This window comes from Perna viridis, chromosome 2 (genome assembly GCF_037379345.1).
Source record: "Perna viridis isolate PV_CMFRI_1.1 ecotype Kerala chromosome 2, ASM3737934v1, whole genome shotgun sequence".
In the NCBI taxonomy this organism is placed as follows: domain Eukaryota; kingdom Metazoa; phylum Mollusca; class Bivalvia; order Mytilida; family Mytilidae; genus Perna; species Perna viridis.
The window spans coordinates 13,807,313-13,830,209 of NC_142446.1; the positions used below are offsets into that span (position 1 = coordinate 13,807,313).

At 32.9% G+C, this 22,897-nt stretch overlaps 1 protein-coding gene across 1 annotated transcript; it reads right to left on the reverse strand.

Moving 5' to 3' along the window:
* Nucleotides 1-18: 18 nt before the first annotated feature.
* Nucleotides 19-22,880, reverse strand: LOC148623728 (protein ARV1-like). The gene is made up of 6 exons (XM_088565783.1): nt 22,704-22,880; nt 17,038-17,157; nt 11,184-11,346; nt 10,908-10,986; nt 4,479-4,621; nt 19-169 (listed from the first exon to the last, which is right to left on the reverse strand). The coding sequence occupies exons 1-6, from the start codon at nt 22,782-22,784 to the stop codon at nt 54-56; spliced, it is 702 nt and encodes a 233-aa protein (XP_088421909.1). The 5' UTR covers nt 22,785-22,880; the 3' UTR covers nt 19-53.
* Between the last annotated feature and the right edge of the window lie 17 nt (nt 22,881-22,897).

Here is a 22,897-nt window from a genome sequence, read left to right on the forward strand (position 1 = left end):
TAATTGAAGAAAACATGCTTACATACAAAATTTTATTGTTGAAAATAGACTGTTTATGTAATTCTATTGTGAATAAAAGACTGAATAATTATGCCTGTTATTGCTGCCAGAATGTGACTACAGATGACAACGACAGTACACAACACTCCCGGGAAAGATGGGCATAGAACTGAAAAATAAATGGCTTGGATAAATGTCTACATATTAAACAAAATTTAAATGCACCAACACGACTAAATAATCAGTGACTTGTGTTTTAAAACAGATTCTCTAATTTTCGATCGACTTTCACACCTCCTGACTGGTGTGAGGAATTATATTTATCGTCTCTAAAACAAACGATTCGAGTTCTCAGGCGCTGGATGGTCGAAATAGAAGAGGGCGATTGGTTGTTTTGTGATTTTATCGCATCGTCTATAAAATTTCATTGGTCAAAACTGAAGTTATGACTTTTTTAACGTTGTCTCCCTAAACAACTGTTGACTGCATAGACAGATGATAACTAGAATTTCATCCATGACACAAATGATGCCTAAGTTTTCGTTTTGAAAAGTTAAATAAAAGGACAGAATCTACACCTTGAGCTCGTCAAAATGAAACTCATCGAAAGACCATCTGGAGAAAATCTTTTGAATTCATGGCATAATCGTCACTACTGCATACAGTAATCGAGACACCCGATTTCGAGTTTCCCTTGAGTCACGATAATGTAGCCACATAAAAGAGCTTGCCTCAAAGCACCTTCTGTATTATGATTTGGGCAACTTTTGCAGAACATACACTTAAATAATTATTTATTCTAAGTCATTTCCGATAAAACGCCATAAATTTAAAATATCTCAAAAAGATGGTAGCTTCACTTATCTCGATGTATCTCTTTCTAAAGTTAATTTTGTGATGTTGTAAGAGGCTATGTTTGATTGTTGTATAGGGTTAAGTAATTGTTATAATTACGGAATGAGTGACATATTTTTGGTCTATGAAAAAATAACCTCCATCACGTAGTGCACACTAAATAATCTGCGTTGGGGTTATTTCAAATAGACCGAAAAAATATAATGGTCATTCCTAATAATTTAATGTTAGTATCAAAATTCGACATGTAAATCATTAAAAAAGTTTTATGACTTATAGTCACATTATAAAATGTCGTCCATAAGATTATGGACATTTTTTTCCTAATCAGACATTGTGTTACTCGTGCCAAGGACGCTTGAGGATTTAACTCGAGCGCGGAGCAAGTTCCGCACACTCGTTAAATCTAGGCGTTCTTCTGCACTCGTGATAATATTTTGGTTATTCACTCCTTCCAATTAATTATCCTCTTAGTATTAAACCTAGTTTTGTAAAGTGAAGACATTAACGTCGACTTGCCGATAGTCCGAGATTTTCATCATCCTAAACAATGTAACGTTTTGGTTACTTATAAATCCTTTTAATTCATAAAAATATGACTGGTATGTAACTTTTTTTTTTAATTCTTGAATACCCTGATTTTGGTCAGTTAACATTTTTCATAACTTGTAGCAAACCATGTTATTTCGTATAACCTGTTTCCAAAATTAAAACCATTCCTTAAATATGATGTAGTTATATTATTATATGCCATCGGTTTTTATTTCCCACTGTGTTTCCGTCATTACGTGTATTTCCCATTATGATAATTTCTAATATTATTTTAACAACAAAAATGTCGGCAGACAAGTTTATTTCGACTGAACACGCATGGTAAACAATACTCTATTTTTGTAAAAGCGGCCATGTTTTTCTTTGATAAAAATTTTTAATAATGTCAATTTTCATTAGATTCTGTCCATTAGTTTCTGAGAAGAAAAAATGAACTCCAACATGGCTTAACAGATTTACATGAAAATTTGACCATAATTAAATCTCATCAAATTTGGCTACACCTAACGATTTGGAGATATATACAAAAAACTGTCTGACTCCTTTTTTCCTATTCGTCGTAACGAGGGTCATGTGGATCAACCCAAAACAATCAGTTCTATGCACAACACCCTAAGGAACTTTCATAATAAGTTTGGTTTTAATTGGTCAAGTAGTGTCTTTGAAGGATAGACATTAACCAATAATGAAAAAATGCCAAAAAGGTCAATAACATCAACATGGCTGAACAAATTTACATGAAGTTTTAACCACAGATAGATCTCATCATGCCAAACACTTCTAACGGTTTTTGAGATATACTGGGAAAACTTCCGTCTGACCCCTTTGTTCTATCTTTAGTGACGGCGGCCATGTTTTTCGTCTGACCAAAATTGCCAACTACAGTTCTCTGCAGAATATCCTACGGAATATTTATACTAAGTTTGATTTTAATTGCATAGTCAAGTAGTGTCAGGGTATGAGATTTTTGAAAGTAGTAATAATAAAAATAGCCAAAAAAAAAAAACCAAAAAAAAATCGAAAAAGGGTAATTACTCAAACATGGATTAATAAATTTACACGATAATTTGACCAAAGATCTTGAGACATTACCGTTTTAGAGATACACGCGAAAAACTTATGTCTGACCCCTATGTTCAGAATACGTGCAGAATACCTTTAGGAACAATCATGCAAATTTTTATCCTAATCGATTCAGTAGTTTCTGAGAAGATGTTTGAAAAACTGTTAACAGGCGCGTAGCTGAGGCCAAATTGAAGTGTAGGCAAAATTACGGCAGGGGGTCTGGTAGGGCAGATAGCGTTTTAGAGCATCATTTATGTCTCTCCTGGATGTATTTTATTTAAAAAAAAAAATTGGCAAGATTAAGTGCAGGCAAAAGTTTTTTGCCTAACGGCAGCTACGCGCCTGGTTAATGACGACGACGGATGCTAAGAGATGATAATAGCTCAATTGGCCTCCGGTCAGGTGAGCAAAATTGGTGTCCCAGATATGAATCCATGTAAAAAACCTTTAGTTTTGACCTTGAGGTGAAGAGAGATCATGCATGTACATAACACATTGTCTGATTGTAATACATCTGTGTCAAAAATTATTGCCTAAACGAATCCCTGTTAAACAAACCCAAAATTTTGACCTTTAGGTCTAGGGTCTACGTCATGTAAAGGTCTTGAATGTACGAAAGCACCGTCTCATGGTCATACACCTATGTGCCAAACATGATATGCCTATACAAATCCATATTAAAAAATCCATGATTTTGTCCTTCAAGTCAAGAATAAAGGTAATATAGAGGTCATGAATAAACGCGGTGTCGCGCAATGGTGATACAATGGATAAGTGAAAAACAAAAAAGTTATAGCCCGGACACGAATCCGAGTAAAAAAAAACTTTTATTTTGACCTTGGGGTTAATGGTCAAGATCATAACTAAGTTATTAAGGTATGCAACACATCATCTCATGGTGATGAAACCATGTGCAAAATATTGTGTGGCTATGTCGATAAATAAAAAGGTTTTCGCCCGGACACGAATCTGCACAGACTGATTCCTTAATACATCTGAACTTTGTTTGTACGGGTATACAAAGCAGGCAGGGATTTTCATGAGGAATCTAATAAAAAAGAATTTTGAAAATCAGACCAAAAGCTTAATGCTAAAGGCTCTACAGAGCCTGGATCGCTTCACCAGGTTTGATAGCTTTATTTTTTTTTATAAAAGCGACCATATTTTTTTCGAGGATAAAAATTCTGTCCAGTAGTTTCTGAGAAGATTTTTAAAATGTAATGGCATCAAAAATAGAAAAAAATCTCTCACCGAGAGGTTCTGCCATGTGCAATACAAGGAAGAAAGCCTCAGAGTTTTGTAAGTTTTGAAAAGTGTAATACTGCAAATTTTGATAAATGTGGTATGAAGTTAATATTTATAAAAATCTTTAAAATGCTACTACTCAATTATTTTGTTAAATGGTGTGACGACATTTCAGTGGTATAATAACACATCCACGGGATATAATTAATTACCATCTACAAATAAAAATAAAACCATATCATAAACATTGTAGTAACAGAAACACAGCAAATATAGAACCATAGCATGTAATAAAATAAAAATAAAAAAAACCTACTGTAACAGTGCATAACAAAACTACTGTAACAGTACATAACAAAACTACTGTAACAGTGCATAACAAAACTACTGTAACAGTGCATAACAAAACTACTGTAACAGTACATAACAAAACTACTGTAACAGTACATAACAAAACTACTGTAACAGTGCATAACAAAACACAACAATGTCTTGAAATAGATACACAGTATATATTTTAAAAGTACCATAATCTATGATAAATTATGGCACAAAAAACAAGTATTGTTTTCTATAGATATATGCAAACATTCAATGTTTGCTGTCGGTATACTTGGTATGTTTTCTACATTCTTCCCGTTGTCTTCTCCCTTTACTTTGAGTTTAAACAGAGAAAAAAAACTGGGTTTCTTTCGATCAAAAAGCTATGAATCAAACTCGTTTAACTATTGTATAAAATATGTTATACATTAAAGACTTACCACGAAAAGCTTGAACATTTGAAGCGCACACGAACATTGCTGTCAATAACACGTACATCTCACTATAACCCCATAAAACTGCTGGAATCACAAGTATTTTTCCAAAGTTTGATAATAATATTCCTCTTACTATTTCATCTAATCTGAAATACATGCACATAATTACCTTTATTGTATAATACATATGTATAGAATAAAAAACCGAAATTCAGATAAAAAAGGCTATACTATTCAGAAAATTGTGGGTTGAACATTATATCAACTGAAACATTTTAGGGGGTTGTTAGGTAGGTTATTAATTAGAATTTTGTTTCAATTCAGTGTGAGATATGTGTTTTCGACTCGCCAAATACATAATTTAGCATGTCAGATAAATAAAGACTCTTAAATATGAAACATCGAAATATTAACTTTCTGCAAACAATAACATTTGCGGGGGTTTTCAATTCATCGTTTGTTGCAATAAAATGCATCGCTGCTACACCCATTCATGTTTGACAGAGCTCTGAATTTTTTTATTCCGATAAAAAATTGACATAAGATAAAATTTTGACAAATATCAAAGTGGCATCTTTTAGGCATCTTTTTTTATAAATGTTTCCAATTACAACACCGTTGGTAAATCCCAGTCTTCCATTTGAAGTTTGACACTTCGTGGGATAAATTATAGCAAAAATGTCGAAAATGTATTTTCTATAATTTTTGTACTTCCACAAATTTGTATTTTTTTTTAAAGAGGGTTTTTTTTACAGATTCTAATAAACAATTCAGACATTTGGGCAATTTTCGAAATTGGCCTTCTTGTGCACGGAATCATTGGTATCAAATGGCCCATGTTCTTTTTTGCAATGACTAATTGAAATAATTCGGAAACAGATTACGTTGTCCTGTCGCAATTTTTAATTCAGAAAATGTATAATAGCGATCCTCGATCCTCGGTAGAATCCACTAATCGGAAGGGTGTCAGCTTTCATCAGCTAATCACACATGTATGATTTGAGAAGTATTGCATAATCACAGTGTAGGAACGGAACTATACCGATTAGCGGTACATTGCACAAATTTGTTTACAACACGTATATTTCGTATAGTCATATCAGTTTTGTATAGATTCTTTTAAAAAATCACAAAACTAAAATTCATTCTGGATTTGTATACGCTTCAAAAATATGAATGTTACTACAATAAATAACATATATATAATAAAAACCTTTTAACATTCACATATTGATTCTGAGATGTAAAAGAACGGACAAAAAGCATAAATTCTGCCACTTCTTCCATAAAACGTTTTTGTATCTATCAGTTTTGTAATCACTCCTCATTAATTTAAACTAACACTCTCAGGATTTCATCAAATATGAACCTAACTCACACACACCCTTTTTCATGACTGTATGCTGTTTATTTTGACTACTGTACGCTGTAAATTTTGATTTAATAGACAAGAGTTACCATATAAAGCGACTTTTTGAAAATTGACAAGTGTTATGAAATATCTTTAGTTGCTATTCAGTTTTAAACACATGTATCCAGTATTACGGTATGGGAAAAAACGATTGTGTTACTATTTGTCAGGTGTATCATACATGTACGCGTGTCTTTATTTTGGCGAAGCAAATAAGAACTCAATTTTGAAAATTATTTGACTTTATATTCCAGCCTCGTTTATACATTGAATAGCATACACATGACACATACTGTGCTAAAGAGACAAAGGGATCTCTGAAATAATCTTTTTATCGTAGCAACCGTTTTGTCGGTATAGTTATGTACAATTATTTTTAGCGCCTATATGCCATTCACTGTCTGCCTCCTTCAAGACATGGTATAGACAGAAGATACAGTGTTAGTTGGCTAGCTTCCCAGGAGCCTGAATCGCTCACCTGGTTAAATGTTTGCCTTTCAAGATGTTCAACAATTTTGACTCAAGAAGAATTTGGTATGACTTATCATAAGCAACATTTCAGCAACTGAAAGTTTCATTCTATTTATCAAATCATACCCTACCGGTGCACCTGGTCCTTGCTCCCAGTTTTTAGTGGAGTCTGAGTTGCTCATTTACTTTTGTTACTTTGTATGTATTATTTTTGTTACTTTATGTTCTTTGTTGTGTTTGTCTGTTTTCCATGCTTGGTCTTTGTCCCTGGATTACATTCTTTTGATTTCCGCTAGAATCTTGCTTCCGTTGATTACTCTTTCAAGATAATGGCTGAAAACTATTAAAACATCGTCATTTTTCACCTTTCAAGGTTACTAACTTTGATCCCTGGAGACTTTTGTAGGCTTTATAAAAAGGATCATTTCAGCAATTGAAGGAAGTTGGCTAAACCGAACGGTTTTGGAGATATAATATGCGAAAAACTACTGTCTGACCTCTACGTTCTATTTTTAGTAACGACAGCCATATTTTTGACGGATAAAAAAATCCCCGCGTCAGTTCTGTGCAGGATACTCCAAGGACCATTCAAGTTTTGTTCCAACTGGTCAAGTAGTGTCAGAGGAGAAGATTCTTGAACGAAATAACATTAAAAATAACAACAACAACAAAAACGTGGGAAAAGGGCAAAACTTTGCTTAACAAATTAAAATGAAAATTTGATCACATATAGATCTCATCCTGCTGAACATATTAACCCTGTCAAAATTTTGCTCAACCTAACGATTTTGGAGGTATATGCAAAAAAAAAATACTGATTCCTATGTTCGGTTTTTAGTAACGGCGGTCATGTTTTTTCGACGGAACAAAAATCCCCACATCAGTTCTATGCAGGATACCCCAAGGAACATTCATACCAAGTGTGGTTCCAATTGGTCAAGTAGTGTTAGAGGGGAAGAGTTTGGAAAAATTGTTAACGACGACGACAACGGACGCAAAGTGATGGCAATAGCTCATATGGTCTTTGGCCAGTTGAGCAAAAAATCTGACAAAAGGTGATTCATGCATGTCAAAAATCCACCGATTTTTTTAAACCTGATAGGTGATTCATGCATGTCAAAAATCCACCGATTTTTTTCTTGTTCAGAAACAGTTACATGTACTGATCACACAACCAGTCTTAGTTTTTCATTTGGTTGTTGCGCTTTTGAGATAAAAATTTATAGAGTGTACACGAAATTGGTACTTTGCAAGCAATATCGTTCTTGATTCGATTTGATTCAGTTGATTTCAGTGGGAAGTGAATGTATGATTTTCAAAAAAGTGCAGATGTAAATATAGAAATGATTATCGTTATGTGAAAATATAGCAAGTTTAGAGTGAAAAACCATCGTTTGTTCGGTGGAGTCGTATACAATCATCATTACATAAAACACGTAACTTTTATTGTTCACAAATATCACATGATTTAGTATGCAAAGAATACATATACTCATTAAGAAATGTATATATTATTATGGTAAGTTTAATTAATCTATAACCTTATTTTATACCAAAATAGAAAAAAAGGAAACTAATTAGTTGCCCTTTTATTTAAAACGAAGATATGATCCCGAATTATTTCGAACATTTTGCCATCAATAGCTGAAACATATTACTTTGTCTTTGCTATTTCTCATACTCAGTTGTATTTGAATTCTTCGTGAATTGAACACCTAAATTCGAAATAAAAAAATGCAATATATAATTCATGTCAGCATTTTTATTAAAGCCTAATACATGTATATTCATCAATTGCGCAATGAAATATGTATCGACTATTCACAATATTACACCACCTTTTTCTAACGAGTCCAGACGGATCGTCATCTTCCACTTTATTGCAGGCATCCATTCGTAAACACTCTTGAATCGTCCCCACTGAGGAATCGTTAAAGGCTTCGACATAAAACTGACGATAACTTGCATCGTAAACCGGTCTCAATGACAAATGACCCTCACTGGACTATAAGCAAGATTCTGTAAATTACGATTTTGTACCGAATTATTACGAGTTACTTTGCGACCGCTAAAAAAATGCGGTCGTAAATGGTATGCAACGTATTATGCTCTTGTCGTCGGCGTCGTCATTATTCATAAAGGTTATATACCAAAAGGTACCAAAGCACAGATTCTGGGGGTTGCGACTGAAACCATTCAGGAATAAGGAGTAAAAGAGCCGCCACTTTGATTCTGGTCGAATTTTTTTCATCGCAATCAAAATTCTTGAATGGTGTGTCTATAATTGCCCCAACCGTTTATTATATATACATACCGGCACTTGTACATGCACTAAGCATGTAGTGGCTACAGTTACATGTGTTGTATAGTATAGAAATATAAAATGTTATTTCTAAATTGTTCGTATCTCCATTCGAACTCTTCAAATTTAGTGTTTTCGTATAACCAATTTGATTTTTTTTTTCATTTTCTAAAGGACGGACCACATCGAACATGGTTAAACCGAAATACAATGATCTCTCTTATGTGAAGACAGAGGAAGACCAGTAGACTGACACCTCATGAAAAAAAACATTTAGCTAAAAAAGAAAATGATTAACCAATACTCATTCTAAAGCATGGCGCACTGGTGCGGTAAGCTTCCACTGCTTTTAGAAACTCGCCGAGTTACATTGTAACATTTCTAGTAAACACAGAAAAGGAATGAAAATCTGGTGGTAGATAGGTACATCCAATGGCCTACACAAACATGTGATTCAGACAGGGTGAGGACGCAGCATTCTTTGCTTATAAGTTTTAAAGCTTCCATTTGGTCCATGGACTGGGAGGGTCTTCCGTTCACACCCACTTATCAACTTCATGGTGATTTTCAGGTACTTTTATACCTCCCATTACCGACTATTTTGTCTCTTATATTTGTACCTCACTGGGACAAAAAGCCAAGATTTGTGTGACTTATTTGTGTATTGTTCGTCTAATACAGTTAATATTTTGGCGGCAAAATGGTTCGTAAACTGGGGCTATAAGGGTATTTAAAATTATATTTTGGTTGATGGGAGTCCACAGGGTTTATCTTAGCCCGCATACTAATTACGATAGCAATTAATTATCTGGTCAGATCACACAAGAAATTGAAAATTCAAGTTAACTTGAATAATCGAAAAAGCATCCCGACTTTGTCTTTGAATTTTTTATGCATAAAGGCAAATAATTTTAAAATTGAGTTCTTTTCTTTCGCTAAAATAAGCACACGCGTACATGTATGATACGCCTGACAAATATTTACACAATCGTTTTTATTTTCCCCATACAGTAATACTTGAATTGAATACATGCGTTTAAAACTGAAGAGCAATTAAAGAGATTTTAAATCACTTGTCAATTTTCCATTTTCAAAAAAAGTCTTGTTTATATGGTAATTCTTGTCTATTAATTCTACTACCGGTCCTATGTAGTACATACAAACTGTGGTGGATATGCTCAGAATTATATCTGAACAAACATGAAAAACATTCCCGATAGGCTTAATATATTTGTTTTGTTGTTTTTTTTTTTTGCGTATGCTTTAGTATTGGAAGAGCCATTTGAATATTCAAGTATATAATTAAGTCAAGTGTAAACTCATCTGATTATCTAAAGATGTCAATTGATCATCACAAACATGTTTTCTAATCATGTATTGATATCAATAGATATTCAAATAACTAGAAGTGACCTAGCTTTATTATGTAGGATTTCCGTTTATATTTACAACAAAATATTCAAATAGCTGTTCAAAGAATTAAATTAAAATATATGAAGTTAAGATTACATTAAATCTAATGGTCTGTTCAGATAAAACTTTCAAAATATTTCGCAGTGTTCGTATTGCATTGTAGGAAAGCAAGTACAGTTGAAAAATTGAATTATTTTTAAAAAAAATGAATTTATAAGAATTGATTTTCGAAGATTTATCAAACTTTAACGGACTATATAAACTGTGAACTTATCTGGGACACATAAGCTCTGTTGGAACAATAAATATTATAAAACACACTAACATTGTACAGTTTCAATTAGTTTCATTTAGCAGTTGTGTTTAAGGCAAGTATTCAATATATATTTTGATTTTCTTTCTTTAAAACTCACTCTCTACATTATTCTGGTGAAAATTGGTCATTATTTCTCTTCTGTTTGTTATTCTTTTCCATACTGGCACAAAACGCATGTATTCAATACAACAATGGAACTACAATGTAGAAAAGTGATTTTCTTCCACTCAACGAATAAGGCGAAAGAGAAATAGTGGATATGAACAAAATCCTGATTTATCATTTTTTAATAGGTCAATTACCTATACTAGAAAGTAAAAGTAAAATCAGACTGGCAATAACATAGTAGAAAGTCGAAGATGCTTACCTTTACAGTGTCAATGGCACATCAGAAAGTCAAAGGTACTTACCTTTATAATTTCAATTGCACAGCAAACTTTACAAAGCCAATGGCATGCCAGAAAGTCAAAGATGCTTACCTTTACAATACCAATGGCACACCAGAAATTAAAGGCCTACCTTAACTTATCCATTGAGCAATAAAATTGGTTGATTATCAAACATGATGACAGGATAACTGCTAAACATACCAATAATTCTGAAATGATATAGTCTTCTTATTATATGAGTAAATATCCATCGTTTTAGCTTAATACTGAAGTTTAACACATTCAAAACAAAAATTAGGGAACTAAAGCATAATTCTATCAATTACAAAAATAAAAGTCGACAACAAATCATATACAGAATTAATATTTGTTCATCTTTCTTTGGTTCAGTAAGAAAAATAATTACCACATAATGCTAAAATATAATTAAAATAAAGATCCCATTCAAGTGCTGAATACAAGACGTTGTCTGGCATCAATCTGTTCACTTTGTCATCGCTCTGCCTTTGTTGTACAAGCTTCAAGTAAGCATCAAAAAGTAACAAAATGGATGTTAACTTCCACTGTGCCTAGTAAAAAAGAAAAAACAATTACAGAATTAAGAGGATATATTTCTGTAAAATATGCTGCGAGAAACAAGAAGTTGTTTTCTGTACATATTATCTAAAAAAGCTCAAAACTACAAATAATCAAAGTGTTTATATGAAGCTGTGACATGGACTGAACAATCGAGCTTATTTGAATCTAAACTATAATGTACGAAAAAGGGTTAACGTTTTAAATATTGATTAAAAAGCATAGAGAAAAGTTCAATCCATTCTATAATTCTTTCAGATGTGACCAAAAATATAGTTACCGAAATCCCATCATTAAATGTATTTCCGTCGTTACTTTCGAAATTTAACGTTGCTCATTGGACAGATTGTATCAAGAATCGCCATACAAATATGAAATGACCGAAGACTTTTGTTAAAAGACAGTTTCTATATATAATAATTTCCAAGATAGAAACCAAAAGCTAAAAATAGTCTCTAAAAGCCAGTAATTCCAATAAAGTGTTGTCTTAAACTTTCGATCTAATGAAGACAAACGTAGGACTTGTCATAAAAGATCATTCATCAAAATTTTCATTCTGTGTAATATTGGCTTTCAAGAAAGAAGCAAACAAATCGTCTCACAAAAGAAACAACTCCGGAGTTATAATACAGCTTTGACCTTATGCAAATGCTTGGAGCGCTTGTTAGTAAGATCAAAATAACAGAAATTGTCAGTATTTTATTATTACTTTTCCAATCTTATCACTGCAAGTAGGATCTAACCACATTCCAGTACTGTTAGATCATACATGCCGTGACTGAATGTAACATTTAATAGGTCTAATTTTGATTACATTGGAAATGTAACAAGAGGCTCCCAGGAGCCTGAATCGCTCACCTTGTTAATTTTTTGCCTTTCAAGGGTAAAAACTCTAACAAGAAGTTGTCCGACAATTTTGACTCTACGAAGACTTTGGTAGGACTTATCATGAGAATCATTTCATCAATCGAAAGTGTCATTCTATCTATTATAGTTTTCAAGATATTGACTGAAAACTGCAAAAAAACGTAATTTTTTGCCTTTCAAGGGCAATAACTCTTATATGGAGTCGTCTTACAACTTTGATCCCTGGAAACTTTGTAGGCCTTATAATAATAATCATTTCAGCAATTGAAAGTTTCATTCTATCTATCATAGTTTTCAAGATATAGGCTGAAAACTAAAAAAATCATTTTTTCACCTCTTAAGGGCAATAATCCTTATATGGAGTGGTCTGAGAACTCTGATCTCTGAAAGACTTTTGTAGGCCTTATAATAAGGATATTTCAGCAATTGAAAGATATTGGCCAAACCTAACGGTTTTGGAGATACATGCAAAAAATACTGTACGACCCCTATGTTCTATTTTTAGTAAAGGCGGCAATGTTTTTTAACCGATCAAAAATCCATCCAGTCATTTTGTTAAAGGAGACGTGACACAAAAAATGTCATGTTTTATACGTTTATATTTATAGTATGTTTAGATACGAGTATAACAAACGTGTTCTCATTAGGTTAGCGCTAAATAAAGTTAGAATAAATTATTTGTGTTAACTAAGGGGGTTGTTAACGACTACCATGTCGGGTCTCGCACGGACAGCCCAATTTGGTGGGCTTTAAATAATTTTGCAATTTATTTAAATTGTAATTTTAACCAAAAAAAAAAGTTTTAAAAAAATAAGAGCCAAGGATAACCAGTCGGACCCAGAAGCCGGAAGACCTGTGTGATTTAGTTTGCCAAATAGTGTATGCGTTTTAGAGTCAAATGGGTTTGGTTTGGTGAATATTCAAAGGTGAAGTACGAATTTAATAATTAATAATGTTACAGTTTTAGTTACCAAAGATGTATGCATTTTTAGAATGCAGAAAAGTTTATGTCCAGCCAAAAAGTGTATGTAAATTTAGACTACCTTGTCTAGCCGGGCGTAGTTCCCGGATTTTACCGTGCTAGCACACGACGTTAGCACACAGTTTTACTAACGCCACACGAGACCGTTCCACCTCATGCTTCCGGAGAATGGGTTGACCTTTTTTTTTTTTATTTTTATAAGTTTGAAAACTGGATTGGTTATCTCTGGTTAGATTGGCCAATTTTTAGAATTTAACAAGTGTAAATGTAAATCCAAAATTTACACGTGGATTTGAGAACAGCTACAAGTTTAGCCAAAGAAGCAAATAAAAAATGTATTTATAAGCCAAAGAAGTAAAATAAAGGATAGTAAAATAAGGGGAAAAAATATAAAATATTTTTTTTATTATTTGGGAGTTTAGCTTTATGACTAAGTATAAATCGGAGATTTTTTTTTTCAGAAGAACGCACGCGACATTATACAGCACTAAACTGGAGCCATCGGCGCGGTAGATATGTTTCATAAGCATATGTGTACATGATTAACAAAACTAAAAAAAAAATAAAATAATAATAATAGTAAAAACTAACTAAATAAATGTGAGACTATGTGTATAAATGTATTGCATTTTGGAACCCCATATCAGGTGATTAATTTTATTTTAATTCAATTATAAATTATTTTGGTTTTTTTTATTGAAAAATGAAAGATGATATTATTTAAGATAAATTGTACTGTATGAGTATGTTGGTTATGGTTTTATTACCTTAGATATTGACCCTACATATTTATAAGTGTGTCGCACGACCACCTGAAACTGCTCGGCTCAAGTGCAACTACACTTGATATATAGGGTGTGGATTATCAAACTTGAAATTAAAAGAAAAAAATATATAGGGCTTTGAGTTATTTACGGACAATTACCGTAATTTAAACAAAAGTATGCTATATTTTACTATGATAACCAATGACTGAAATAAATAGCGCTAATATTGACCAGACTTGTTGCTGAACTGATTTTGGTGGGTTAAGAAGGTTTAGTTCCGAAAGTGTGGAGACCCAGTTTGTGGATATTTTCTTCAAGTTCCAAACGTGCTTGATGGTGTTCTAAACAATCTATAAGGACATGCTTAATGTCCTCTGAAACTCCACATTTTTGGCATACAGGCGATATTTCAGGTTATATTTTCCTATTTGACCTGGTAGCATGGTTGTGCCCAGTCTGAGTATAGTAATTGTTTTTGCGTGATGTCTTTTACCACTGTAAAATGCTGTTTTTACATTAACTTTAGGTTTTAGCTGTTTATGACAAAAGGTGATTCGCATTTTCCCAGCTTGTCTGCCATTTTCTTTTAAAAATTTTGGAAATAATAGAAATAAATTCTTTTGAACTTCACCCAATTTTGACACCAATAGTAGGGTTTGATAGAGCTTATTTTGCCAATCTGTCGCTTATTTCATTACCCGGAATACCGACATGTGCCGGAATCCATTCTATAATTACACTTATATTTTTTCTGTTTTGCGTATAGTTGAATAGAATTTAACAAGTCTGGTCTGCTAGATTTATTATTTTTTATAGATTGAAGAGAACTAAAAGAATCTGTGAGGATGACAATGTTTTTTTGTCTTGATAATTTTGATCAAATATTCATTTTAACGCAAGCGATAGTGCAGTCATTTCTGTTGAATAAACGGAAATATTATCAGTCAACCGAGTAGATAATGATACTCTTTTACCAGGAATAAAGAATGCATTTGATGTTTTACCAGAAGCAGAATCATAGGAGCCATCTGGATATATTTTTGAAAAGTTTCAATATTTTTCATCTATAATTTGCATAACAGCTGATTTAATCAAGTGCGGATTGTCTTTTTTGTTCACATGTTTTTTTTAATACACTCGGGTGTGTTAACCGTACCAATTATCCAGGGGGCATGTTTTGGTTGTTTTGAACGATATCTATTGAGTCTAAATCTTTCTCTGAGAGAAATTGGCGTACTCTGAAACCATACGAGCAGTCATTTTTTTCCACTTATGTGAATATCTTTTAGTATATTCCGAGCATTGTTCCGTTAACTTATTGGCTGGATTTCAAGAATTCTGTTTACATCTAGCATAACATTTAAGTCTCAATTGATCTCGTCGGAGCTGTAATGGGAGTTCACCTGCTTCTGCTAGAACTTTTTCTAAAGGCGTTGATTTGATTGCCCCTAAAACAATTTTAAGTCCCCTAGATTGAATGCGGTCTAGTTTTTCTATTTGTGTTATCACGACGACCAAATTAATATGCATATATAAAAACCGAAGGTAACACCCACTTACCATATATGGAAGTGCTACGTCATTGGTTCTCAATCTCCATTTAGGTGCGTCGACAATGTATACACGTGCCCGAAAAAAGTTGATAAATTTTCAAAAATAGCTTTTATATATGATGCAGAGTGGTCCAATGATCAGTGTATGAGTTCGACAATCATGTTTTGAAAGTAAGAAGACTAAATTTCTTCTCGTTTTCTACCAGCTTTTCATTTTCGTTAGGCATACATCACCGCGTGGCGAAAACACAACTACTTTGCACACTATATTTAGGATTTGAACAAGAGGGTATATGTAAAATAGTGACACTTAGGCTGGGTTATATCAATAAACAAGCCCACCGTAGACTTAATTATGGCCAAGAGATGGCGTGAGCGGCTTTTTTTTATCTTCGCATGGTTCGGCGCCTCGTGGCACAGGTGTCGACGCAGGTGTATGCCTTCCATGACTGAAATGTAATTGCTTTTATTTTGTCTTACGAATTTTGAAATAAAACAATTTACATGGAGAACTTGACGCAATACACAAATTATAATAGGTGACCCTAGGTGAGTTTAAGGGAGCTTTTCTGGTATGAACAATATTTTTTTTTATATAGGTCAGTTAAAATATTTAATTATAGCAATACTAGCGTGTTACTGGTACACTTGTTAGGTGTACATTCCGTAAAAACGGGTAAAATCAATATTTTCAATGAAGATCGAGATCGGAAGGGTTAAAATCTTAGAATGCGAATTTAATTTACTTTATGTAAAAAGTTCAATCGAACATGATAGAACATCATAAAATATTTCTTCGTAAACTCCGAAAAGAAGTGGTGTCGTGTCTCTGTGGATTCTAGTCTTCATACATGTAATAGTTAAATATTTCTGTCATTGTTTATCATTTTCTTCTGGAAATGGTTTTAATTGATACAAATGTAAGTATATATTCGATGGCAACCTAAAACTTTCAATATTTTCACTCTCAGTTATAGAAATCATGTAAAAAGTGCAGAAGCCCCACGCATTTCATCCTCTTGATCTATGAATTGATAACCAATGATGTGGCTCGGTCACATGACCACATGGCTAATTAAAATTCGTTTGGCTTGGGGCATCGTCGATTTTGATTAAATTTATCGTCAATTAAACGACGCAAAAGACCACAAGGGGTGTTTTTATGATATATATTAGGTGTAATAAATCAAATAAATTATTTTTTTTGTGTCATGTTTCCTTGAAGGATACCCAAAAAAATAAACAAAAATTACAACTTTCATTGAATTCTGTATAATACTTTTTTGAGAAGAAGATTTTTGAAGGTAATAACATCAAAAAACAGCAAAAAAAAAAACGTCCAAAAAGGGCAGTAATTCTAACATGGGTCAATAGATTTACACCAAAATTTGACCAATAATAGATCTCATCATGCTGAATACTTTTATCCATGTCAGAATATGGCTAAACCTTACAGTGCCAAGTGATGGCAATAGCTCACACGGCCTACGGCCAGGTGAGCTAAAAATGACATACCTGAGTTACATTGTTACTAAGAACATGCTGGAATGCATCCTTCTTTAACAACAAAGCGTCTAGGCAAATAATCACAGGATCAAACTCTATATACTTATCAACTAGTTCGTGGCATTTTATCTGAAAAATAAAAACTGTAGTTCATGTAAGAAGAAAAAATAATGTTCGGAGGTGCGTTTTGCATCTAAATAACCGGTTTCCATAATACTTAAATATATTGAAGAAATAATCGTAATGGTTGCAACTTGTATTTTCGTGTCATACAAGTTGCAACACGTACATTAACTTTGTAACTTGTACACAACATATACACTTTCTCAAATATTCAATTAAATTTGTGCAAGCTTTTTGCAGTTATTGTACAAAAACATACGGAACGGACGAACGAGGGTATAACCATATGCCTCAACTTTTAATTGTGACTTAGTTTTACGTAGGCGCGTAATAAGGGGTATGATATCTCTATCTGTGAAAACAAGGTTCAAAGGTTAGACGATAATTTTTAAGAATAAATTTATTAATGGCAGTTGATAAGTTTGAAATGCGCTTTATTGACTATATATCTGTAAAAAAAACTGGATGAGGAACACCACTTAATTAAGAACCTGCAAGTGCCATTATAAATTTGTTTCAAAGTTTTGTAACAGTAAAAAACTTAGCAAAATGTATTTTTTAGAAGTTTATGATATCGATACCCCTGGTTCAAAAGCCTTTCAGTGAGGAGTCTGTTATGTTAAAATATTACACTTTATTACAAATATGAACAAAACAGAAACAGTTGTGAAATGTTAATACTGTAGAAGGGCGTTTCATGAATATCACCATCATAGGCCGATTAATTCAGGTTGATTTAAAAGTAAAATTTCTTTCAGAGAAAAAGGTGGGAATACGCAACATATAAAAGGGACAACTCTCCATGACTATAAAAAAAACCCAGAGGGAATCTATTGGCTTTCAATGTAAGGTGAGAACATTCCCATACCCCAAGTCTGCCTTCATCAGGCTTCTGAAAAAACTTTATGTATACTGGGTGAGCGGAATGGCATCACAGTACAATGCACATGCCATATAAACCCTAAATATATATAAAAAGGGAAAATTTTAAATCACACAAGATTAACTAAAGTCATAGGTGCAAAAGGTTGGGTTTAGCTATAATGTAAACCCCTCTCTCTACCTCTTATATATGGAGACAACCAAATACAAAACAATGCATGGGAAAACTCAACTCAAAAGAGGTATTGGTCAAATGTAAACTAGGGAATACAAAAAGCCAAAAAATAGTCAAAAATAAACACAAAAATACTAGTATTGAATGCAATCTAGTATTGTTTGCAATCTCTATACACTCTCACTGAACTGATGGAACGACAATGCCTCAAGAGGCAGGGTACATTAGAAGGAAAAGTCACCTGTAATGATCTTCATGTACTTGTATGCGTAAATTTAACTATGCCATTTAAATTTGATTATTAACCAATTTTGAATTATGATGAATGATGTACCAAATTTAAGATTGAAGATTGGAGAGTGGTAACATTGCTGTCCTCTCACAAATGTTCCATGTACGCCTTTAACACTAGTAGCTGTTATTAAGGCCATTTCACTTAAATACATGTAGATTCATTTTCATTTGATTTTTTTCAATGATTAAGGCATTTAACTGAATGAATACAATATTATGTTTTTCTTTTCAATTCTGGTAATTATGTCTTCAGTATTTGCTTTCTTTCCTCCCCTGTTTTTTTTTTTTTTTTTTAAATAAAACATAAAAATAATAAAAAAAAAATGTGGTGCGATTGCAATAAGACAGTCATCCACCAAATACCACGCAACCTAAAAAAAAACCAAACAAACTTCTTCAGGTCACCCTACGGTCTCCAACGATGAGCAAAACCCATACCATAAAGCAAGCTGTAAAGAATCCCATTAAAAATGATGTGAAAAGATTCATAAAGGACGAAAATAGACATAATCTATACAGTAAAAACGCAAGACGAATAAAAAAGATAATTAAAATAATAATAATGATAAAAAAACATCGACAACCACTGGGTTATTAGATTATTTGATATTTTTCAACGACATGGAATTTCTCATGCTTATCTCGTCGAGCGGCTTTGTCGCATGAGATGAGCATGAGAAACTCCCGTGAGTTTAAAAAATATTTAATAATCTGTTTATCCTATTTTGCTGAACTGTAAGGTATTAGTTTTCTTTTATTTTCAGTTTTCTTGACCTAAAAATGTAAGTTTTATAAGAGCTGCAAAATTTCCTTTCGGGACTATTTTTCAGCGACGTGCTACGTGACGTCACGTATGTTGTGCAGCTGTGATACACATTTTTTGAAAAAAAAAAAATCGGTTAACTATGACAGTCGCGTTTAAAATTTTGGAATAATTTGGGGGTTTATTCATTCTAATCGGGTAAGTTACTGTATTTAATCATTTTCCATTGTAGACTAGAAAACATTACCACAAATTAGCCATTATTTCATATGCAGTATACAAACAGACGGTTATTTGGGTCGTCAAATATTCCTACGCTGTTGCTTGTATGTCACGCGGGACATAGAAACTAGCGATAATTTTCATTCTCACTCGACTGGCGTGAGATTGAAAATTATCGTATAGCAAAATCAAAAGGATTTTAAACAAAATAGCGATAATACAGATTCAGATTATGGACAGGCGTATAAAGTATGTGGCGAGGTTCAACATTTTTGTAAGAACACAACCCTCCACCTCAACTCTGACAGTGGTGATAAAATACAACAATAAAACGAACTATTAAAATCTGTTGAATTTGGATTTAACTGTTCAGATAGACACAGAATACAACCCTATTAACAAATAGGACAGAAGACAACAAGCTGTACCATCCTCGAAAGAGTACTCGCTTTATCTCTAAGCTAGTTCAAAATCCAAAACAACAGACAGGCACACCAAGATCACTCAAACATAAATATCAGTAAATATACGTCCAACAGGATTTAGTGAAAACATATCATAAAATGTCGTAGTAAAAACAGGTCTTCGTGCAAATGCTAAGATAAAAAAGCGATGATGTTCAAAAAACGCGGGATTCATTCATCTTGAACTTTGTGGAAGAAATATTAAACGCTATTTGTATACCAGGAATATAGTATCTTTGTATAGAGTTAAGTGATATTTAATTTATTAACAAAAGTCAGCCTCATAAGAGTGAGCCAATAAAAACTTAATTCAAAGATTTTACAATGATACGTTGAAAATAACTTACGGGTAAATTTATTCAAATATTTTTCCATACTACAAGAATTTCGTTTAAACTTTCGAGCTTTATTTAATACATTACCGAAAAAAAACTAGAATGTGAAATCCTTTTTTTTTTTTTTTTATTAAAGTGCAACTAAACTTCAGCATCAAATCTTTGCAGTTATGGGTGAATTTAGTAAAACTCGCAATTAATTTATGGTAATGATAAACCTTGACTCAACGATTTACAAGTATAAAAAAAATCGTTCATGAGTTCTACGATGTCAGTATGCTGTGAATGAGAATTCTGTTTGATACTGAAACCAGCTTTCTAGGGGTAGGGGTGATATTTTTAACATTTTTTGAAAATCCTTTCTTGAAAATTAGTATTTCGTGGTTCATTTATGTAGAAAATTAAATTATCTATCGAATAATACCAAATTTGAGACGCTTTAGTTGAATAATAACTTGCAGAGTCGAATTTATGTGACTTTTGACCGAAAAATCGACAATCCCATGTTTTGCATGTTTGTCAATTTCAGCGATTTTTCGGCGGGGTAGGGATACATTTTTTTTCATTTTTCGCTAAACCCTAAGTGTTACCTGTTGGCACCATTGTGAAGCTTAGATATTGGGCTACACGATAATACCTAAATTTGATTAATTTGTTCACACATGCTATCCCAGGAAGGCTTAGGTTCTCAAACAATTGAGTACAAAAATCTTGGTTTTCTGATCCAGTGGGGTACAAATATAGACTCATACTGAAAAAGAATCCGAGCATATTCTTTGGCAACAAATTGATTTGGTAATGGGAAGTATAAAGGTACATAAAAAATCACCATAAAGTTGATGAGTGGGGGTTGCATGGTGGACCCTCCCAGCCCAAGGACTATTTCGGTCGGATTTTTATGGTACTTATTGATCGATTTTATTTTTGATATTTTAGTATTTTTTCATTGGTTTTGTTTTATACTTAAACTTACCTTATTATAATTTTAATGTTTTAGAGTGTACATACATGTAGTTACTTCTTATTTTTATAACATAAGCCTTTCCTCATTTTTAGTTTGATTCAAACTTTTCTGTGATGAAGATCTCAATACTTCTCTATTTCTTACCAGATAATTACAATAGAAATAAGTTTTTTTTCCATTTTAATTTTTTTTATTCATTAGTTTTCTATTTTCGATCGATATGTGGAGTATTTCTTAGATATTAGATGTATTTTGTGCATATGTATAATATCTATTTTAAATGTAAAGCACTTGGAATAATTGTATTCTTATATAATGCTCAATATACATTTATAAATGTCTGGCTATATTAATCATAAAATACAATTTTATTTTGCCTAACATAAGTCTTGGTAGTTGCTCAAAGCTTTTATTTGGGTGTTTATATAAGCAACACATACAACATCCAAATAAAAAGGCAATGGCTCCTCGTCCACATATTTGTGGACGGGGAGCCTCTTCAGGCTAATTGTCCACACATCTGGTTTGCGTCAATAACATACAGAATTGTGACAGAAATGCCCGATTTGTTACAAAAATATTGTCAAACGGGTTAGTCAACTGTGATCACACTTAATAAACTGGACAGTTTTCTATTCATGTTACAACTAGTTGGGCTGTATATTTGATAGTGGGAGCAAGCCTCTAATAGAGGCTCTCCATGGATCAAAATGAGCACATGGCTCACTCTCCTGGTTGGACAAATTTCAATTGTGGCACATGTCCTTTCACACAGAAAATAAATTGTCAAAGAAAGTATGATAAAGTTGAATAAGACATATTTAATAGCACAAGCTGCAAAATAGAAATTAATTATCAACAATGGATAATCTTTCTGTCTGTACTGTATAACTCAATTTTACCCAGGTAAAGTTTTTTCTTCCCTAGGCCTGGCCTGTCTGACAGACTGTGTCATGTGCCAAACCAATCTTTCTGGATGTCCAAACCTGGGTTGTTGTCTCTTTGACATATACACCATACCTATTCTCGTTATATATATTTAAAATAGTCTTTTAAGTTTGTTAAATGTGTGTATTTTGTCTTAATTCTGAATGAGTTTTAGTCAATGTTTGTTACATCAGATACGGTTTAATAATTTTTTATTGTATTTGTATCATTTTGTATATATTTGTATAAATGAATTTCTCACAATTTCAACATTTAATACTAACGTAACGGTTCCGTGTGTTACAGATTCAAACTGGATGTGTGGACAATTAGCCTGTTGAGGCTCCCCGTACTCGAATGTGTGGTGTGAATGAGCAGCCACTGGTTAATAAAAAAAAGTCTTGCAACAATGAAGTTTTATGTTGTAAGACTATTCCAATTTGATAAAGCTCACAGAAGATCGCAGTGGAAACTGATTTGTACTAATTGTAGGTAGGGACTGACAGTGACAGTCAGACAGACTTACACAATGTTCCAACTGAATAATGTCCTTAGAATAATGTCTGTATAGTCTGCTGCACTTGGTTCCACAGTTTATACACTTCATTGTGTCGTTAGGCAAGACGCATGCAGCTCATAAAGTTAAAATGGGTCTCATCGCCCAAAGATTGTTTACACCGGAAGTTAATATTAAACACTAATTCAGAACAGATACCAGTG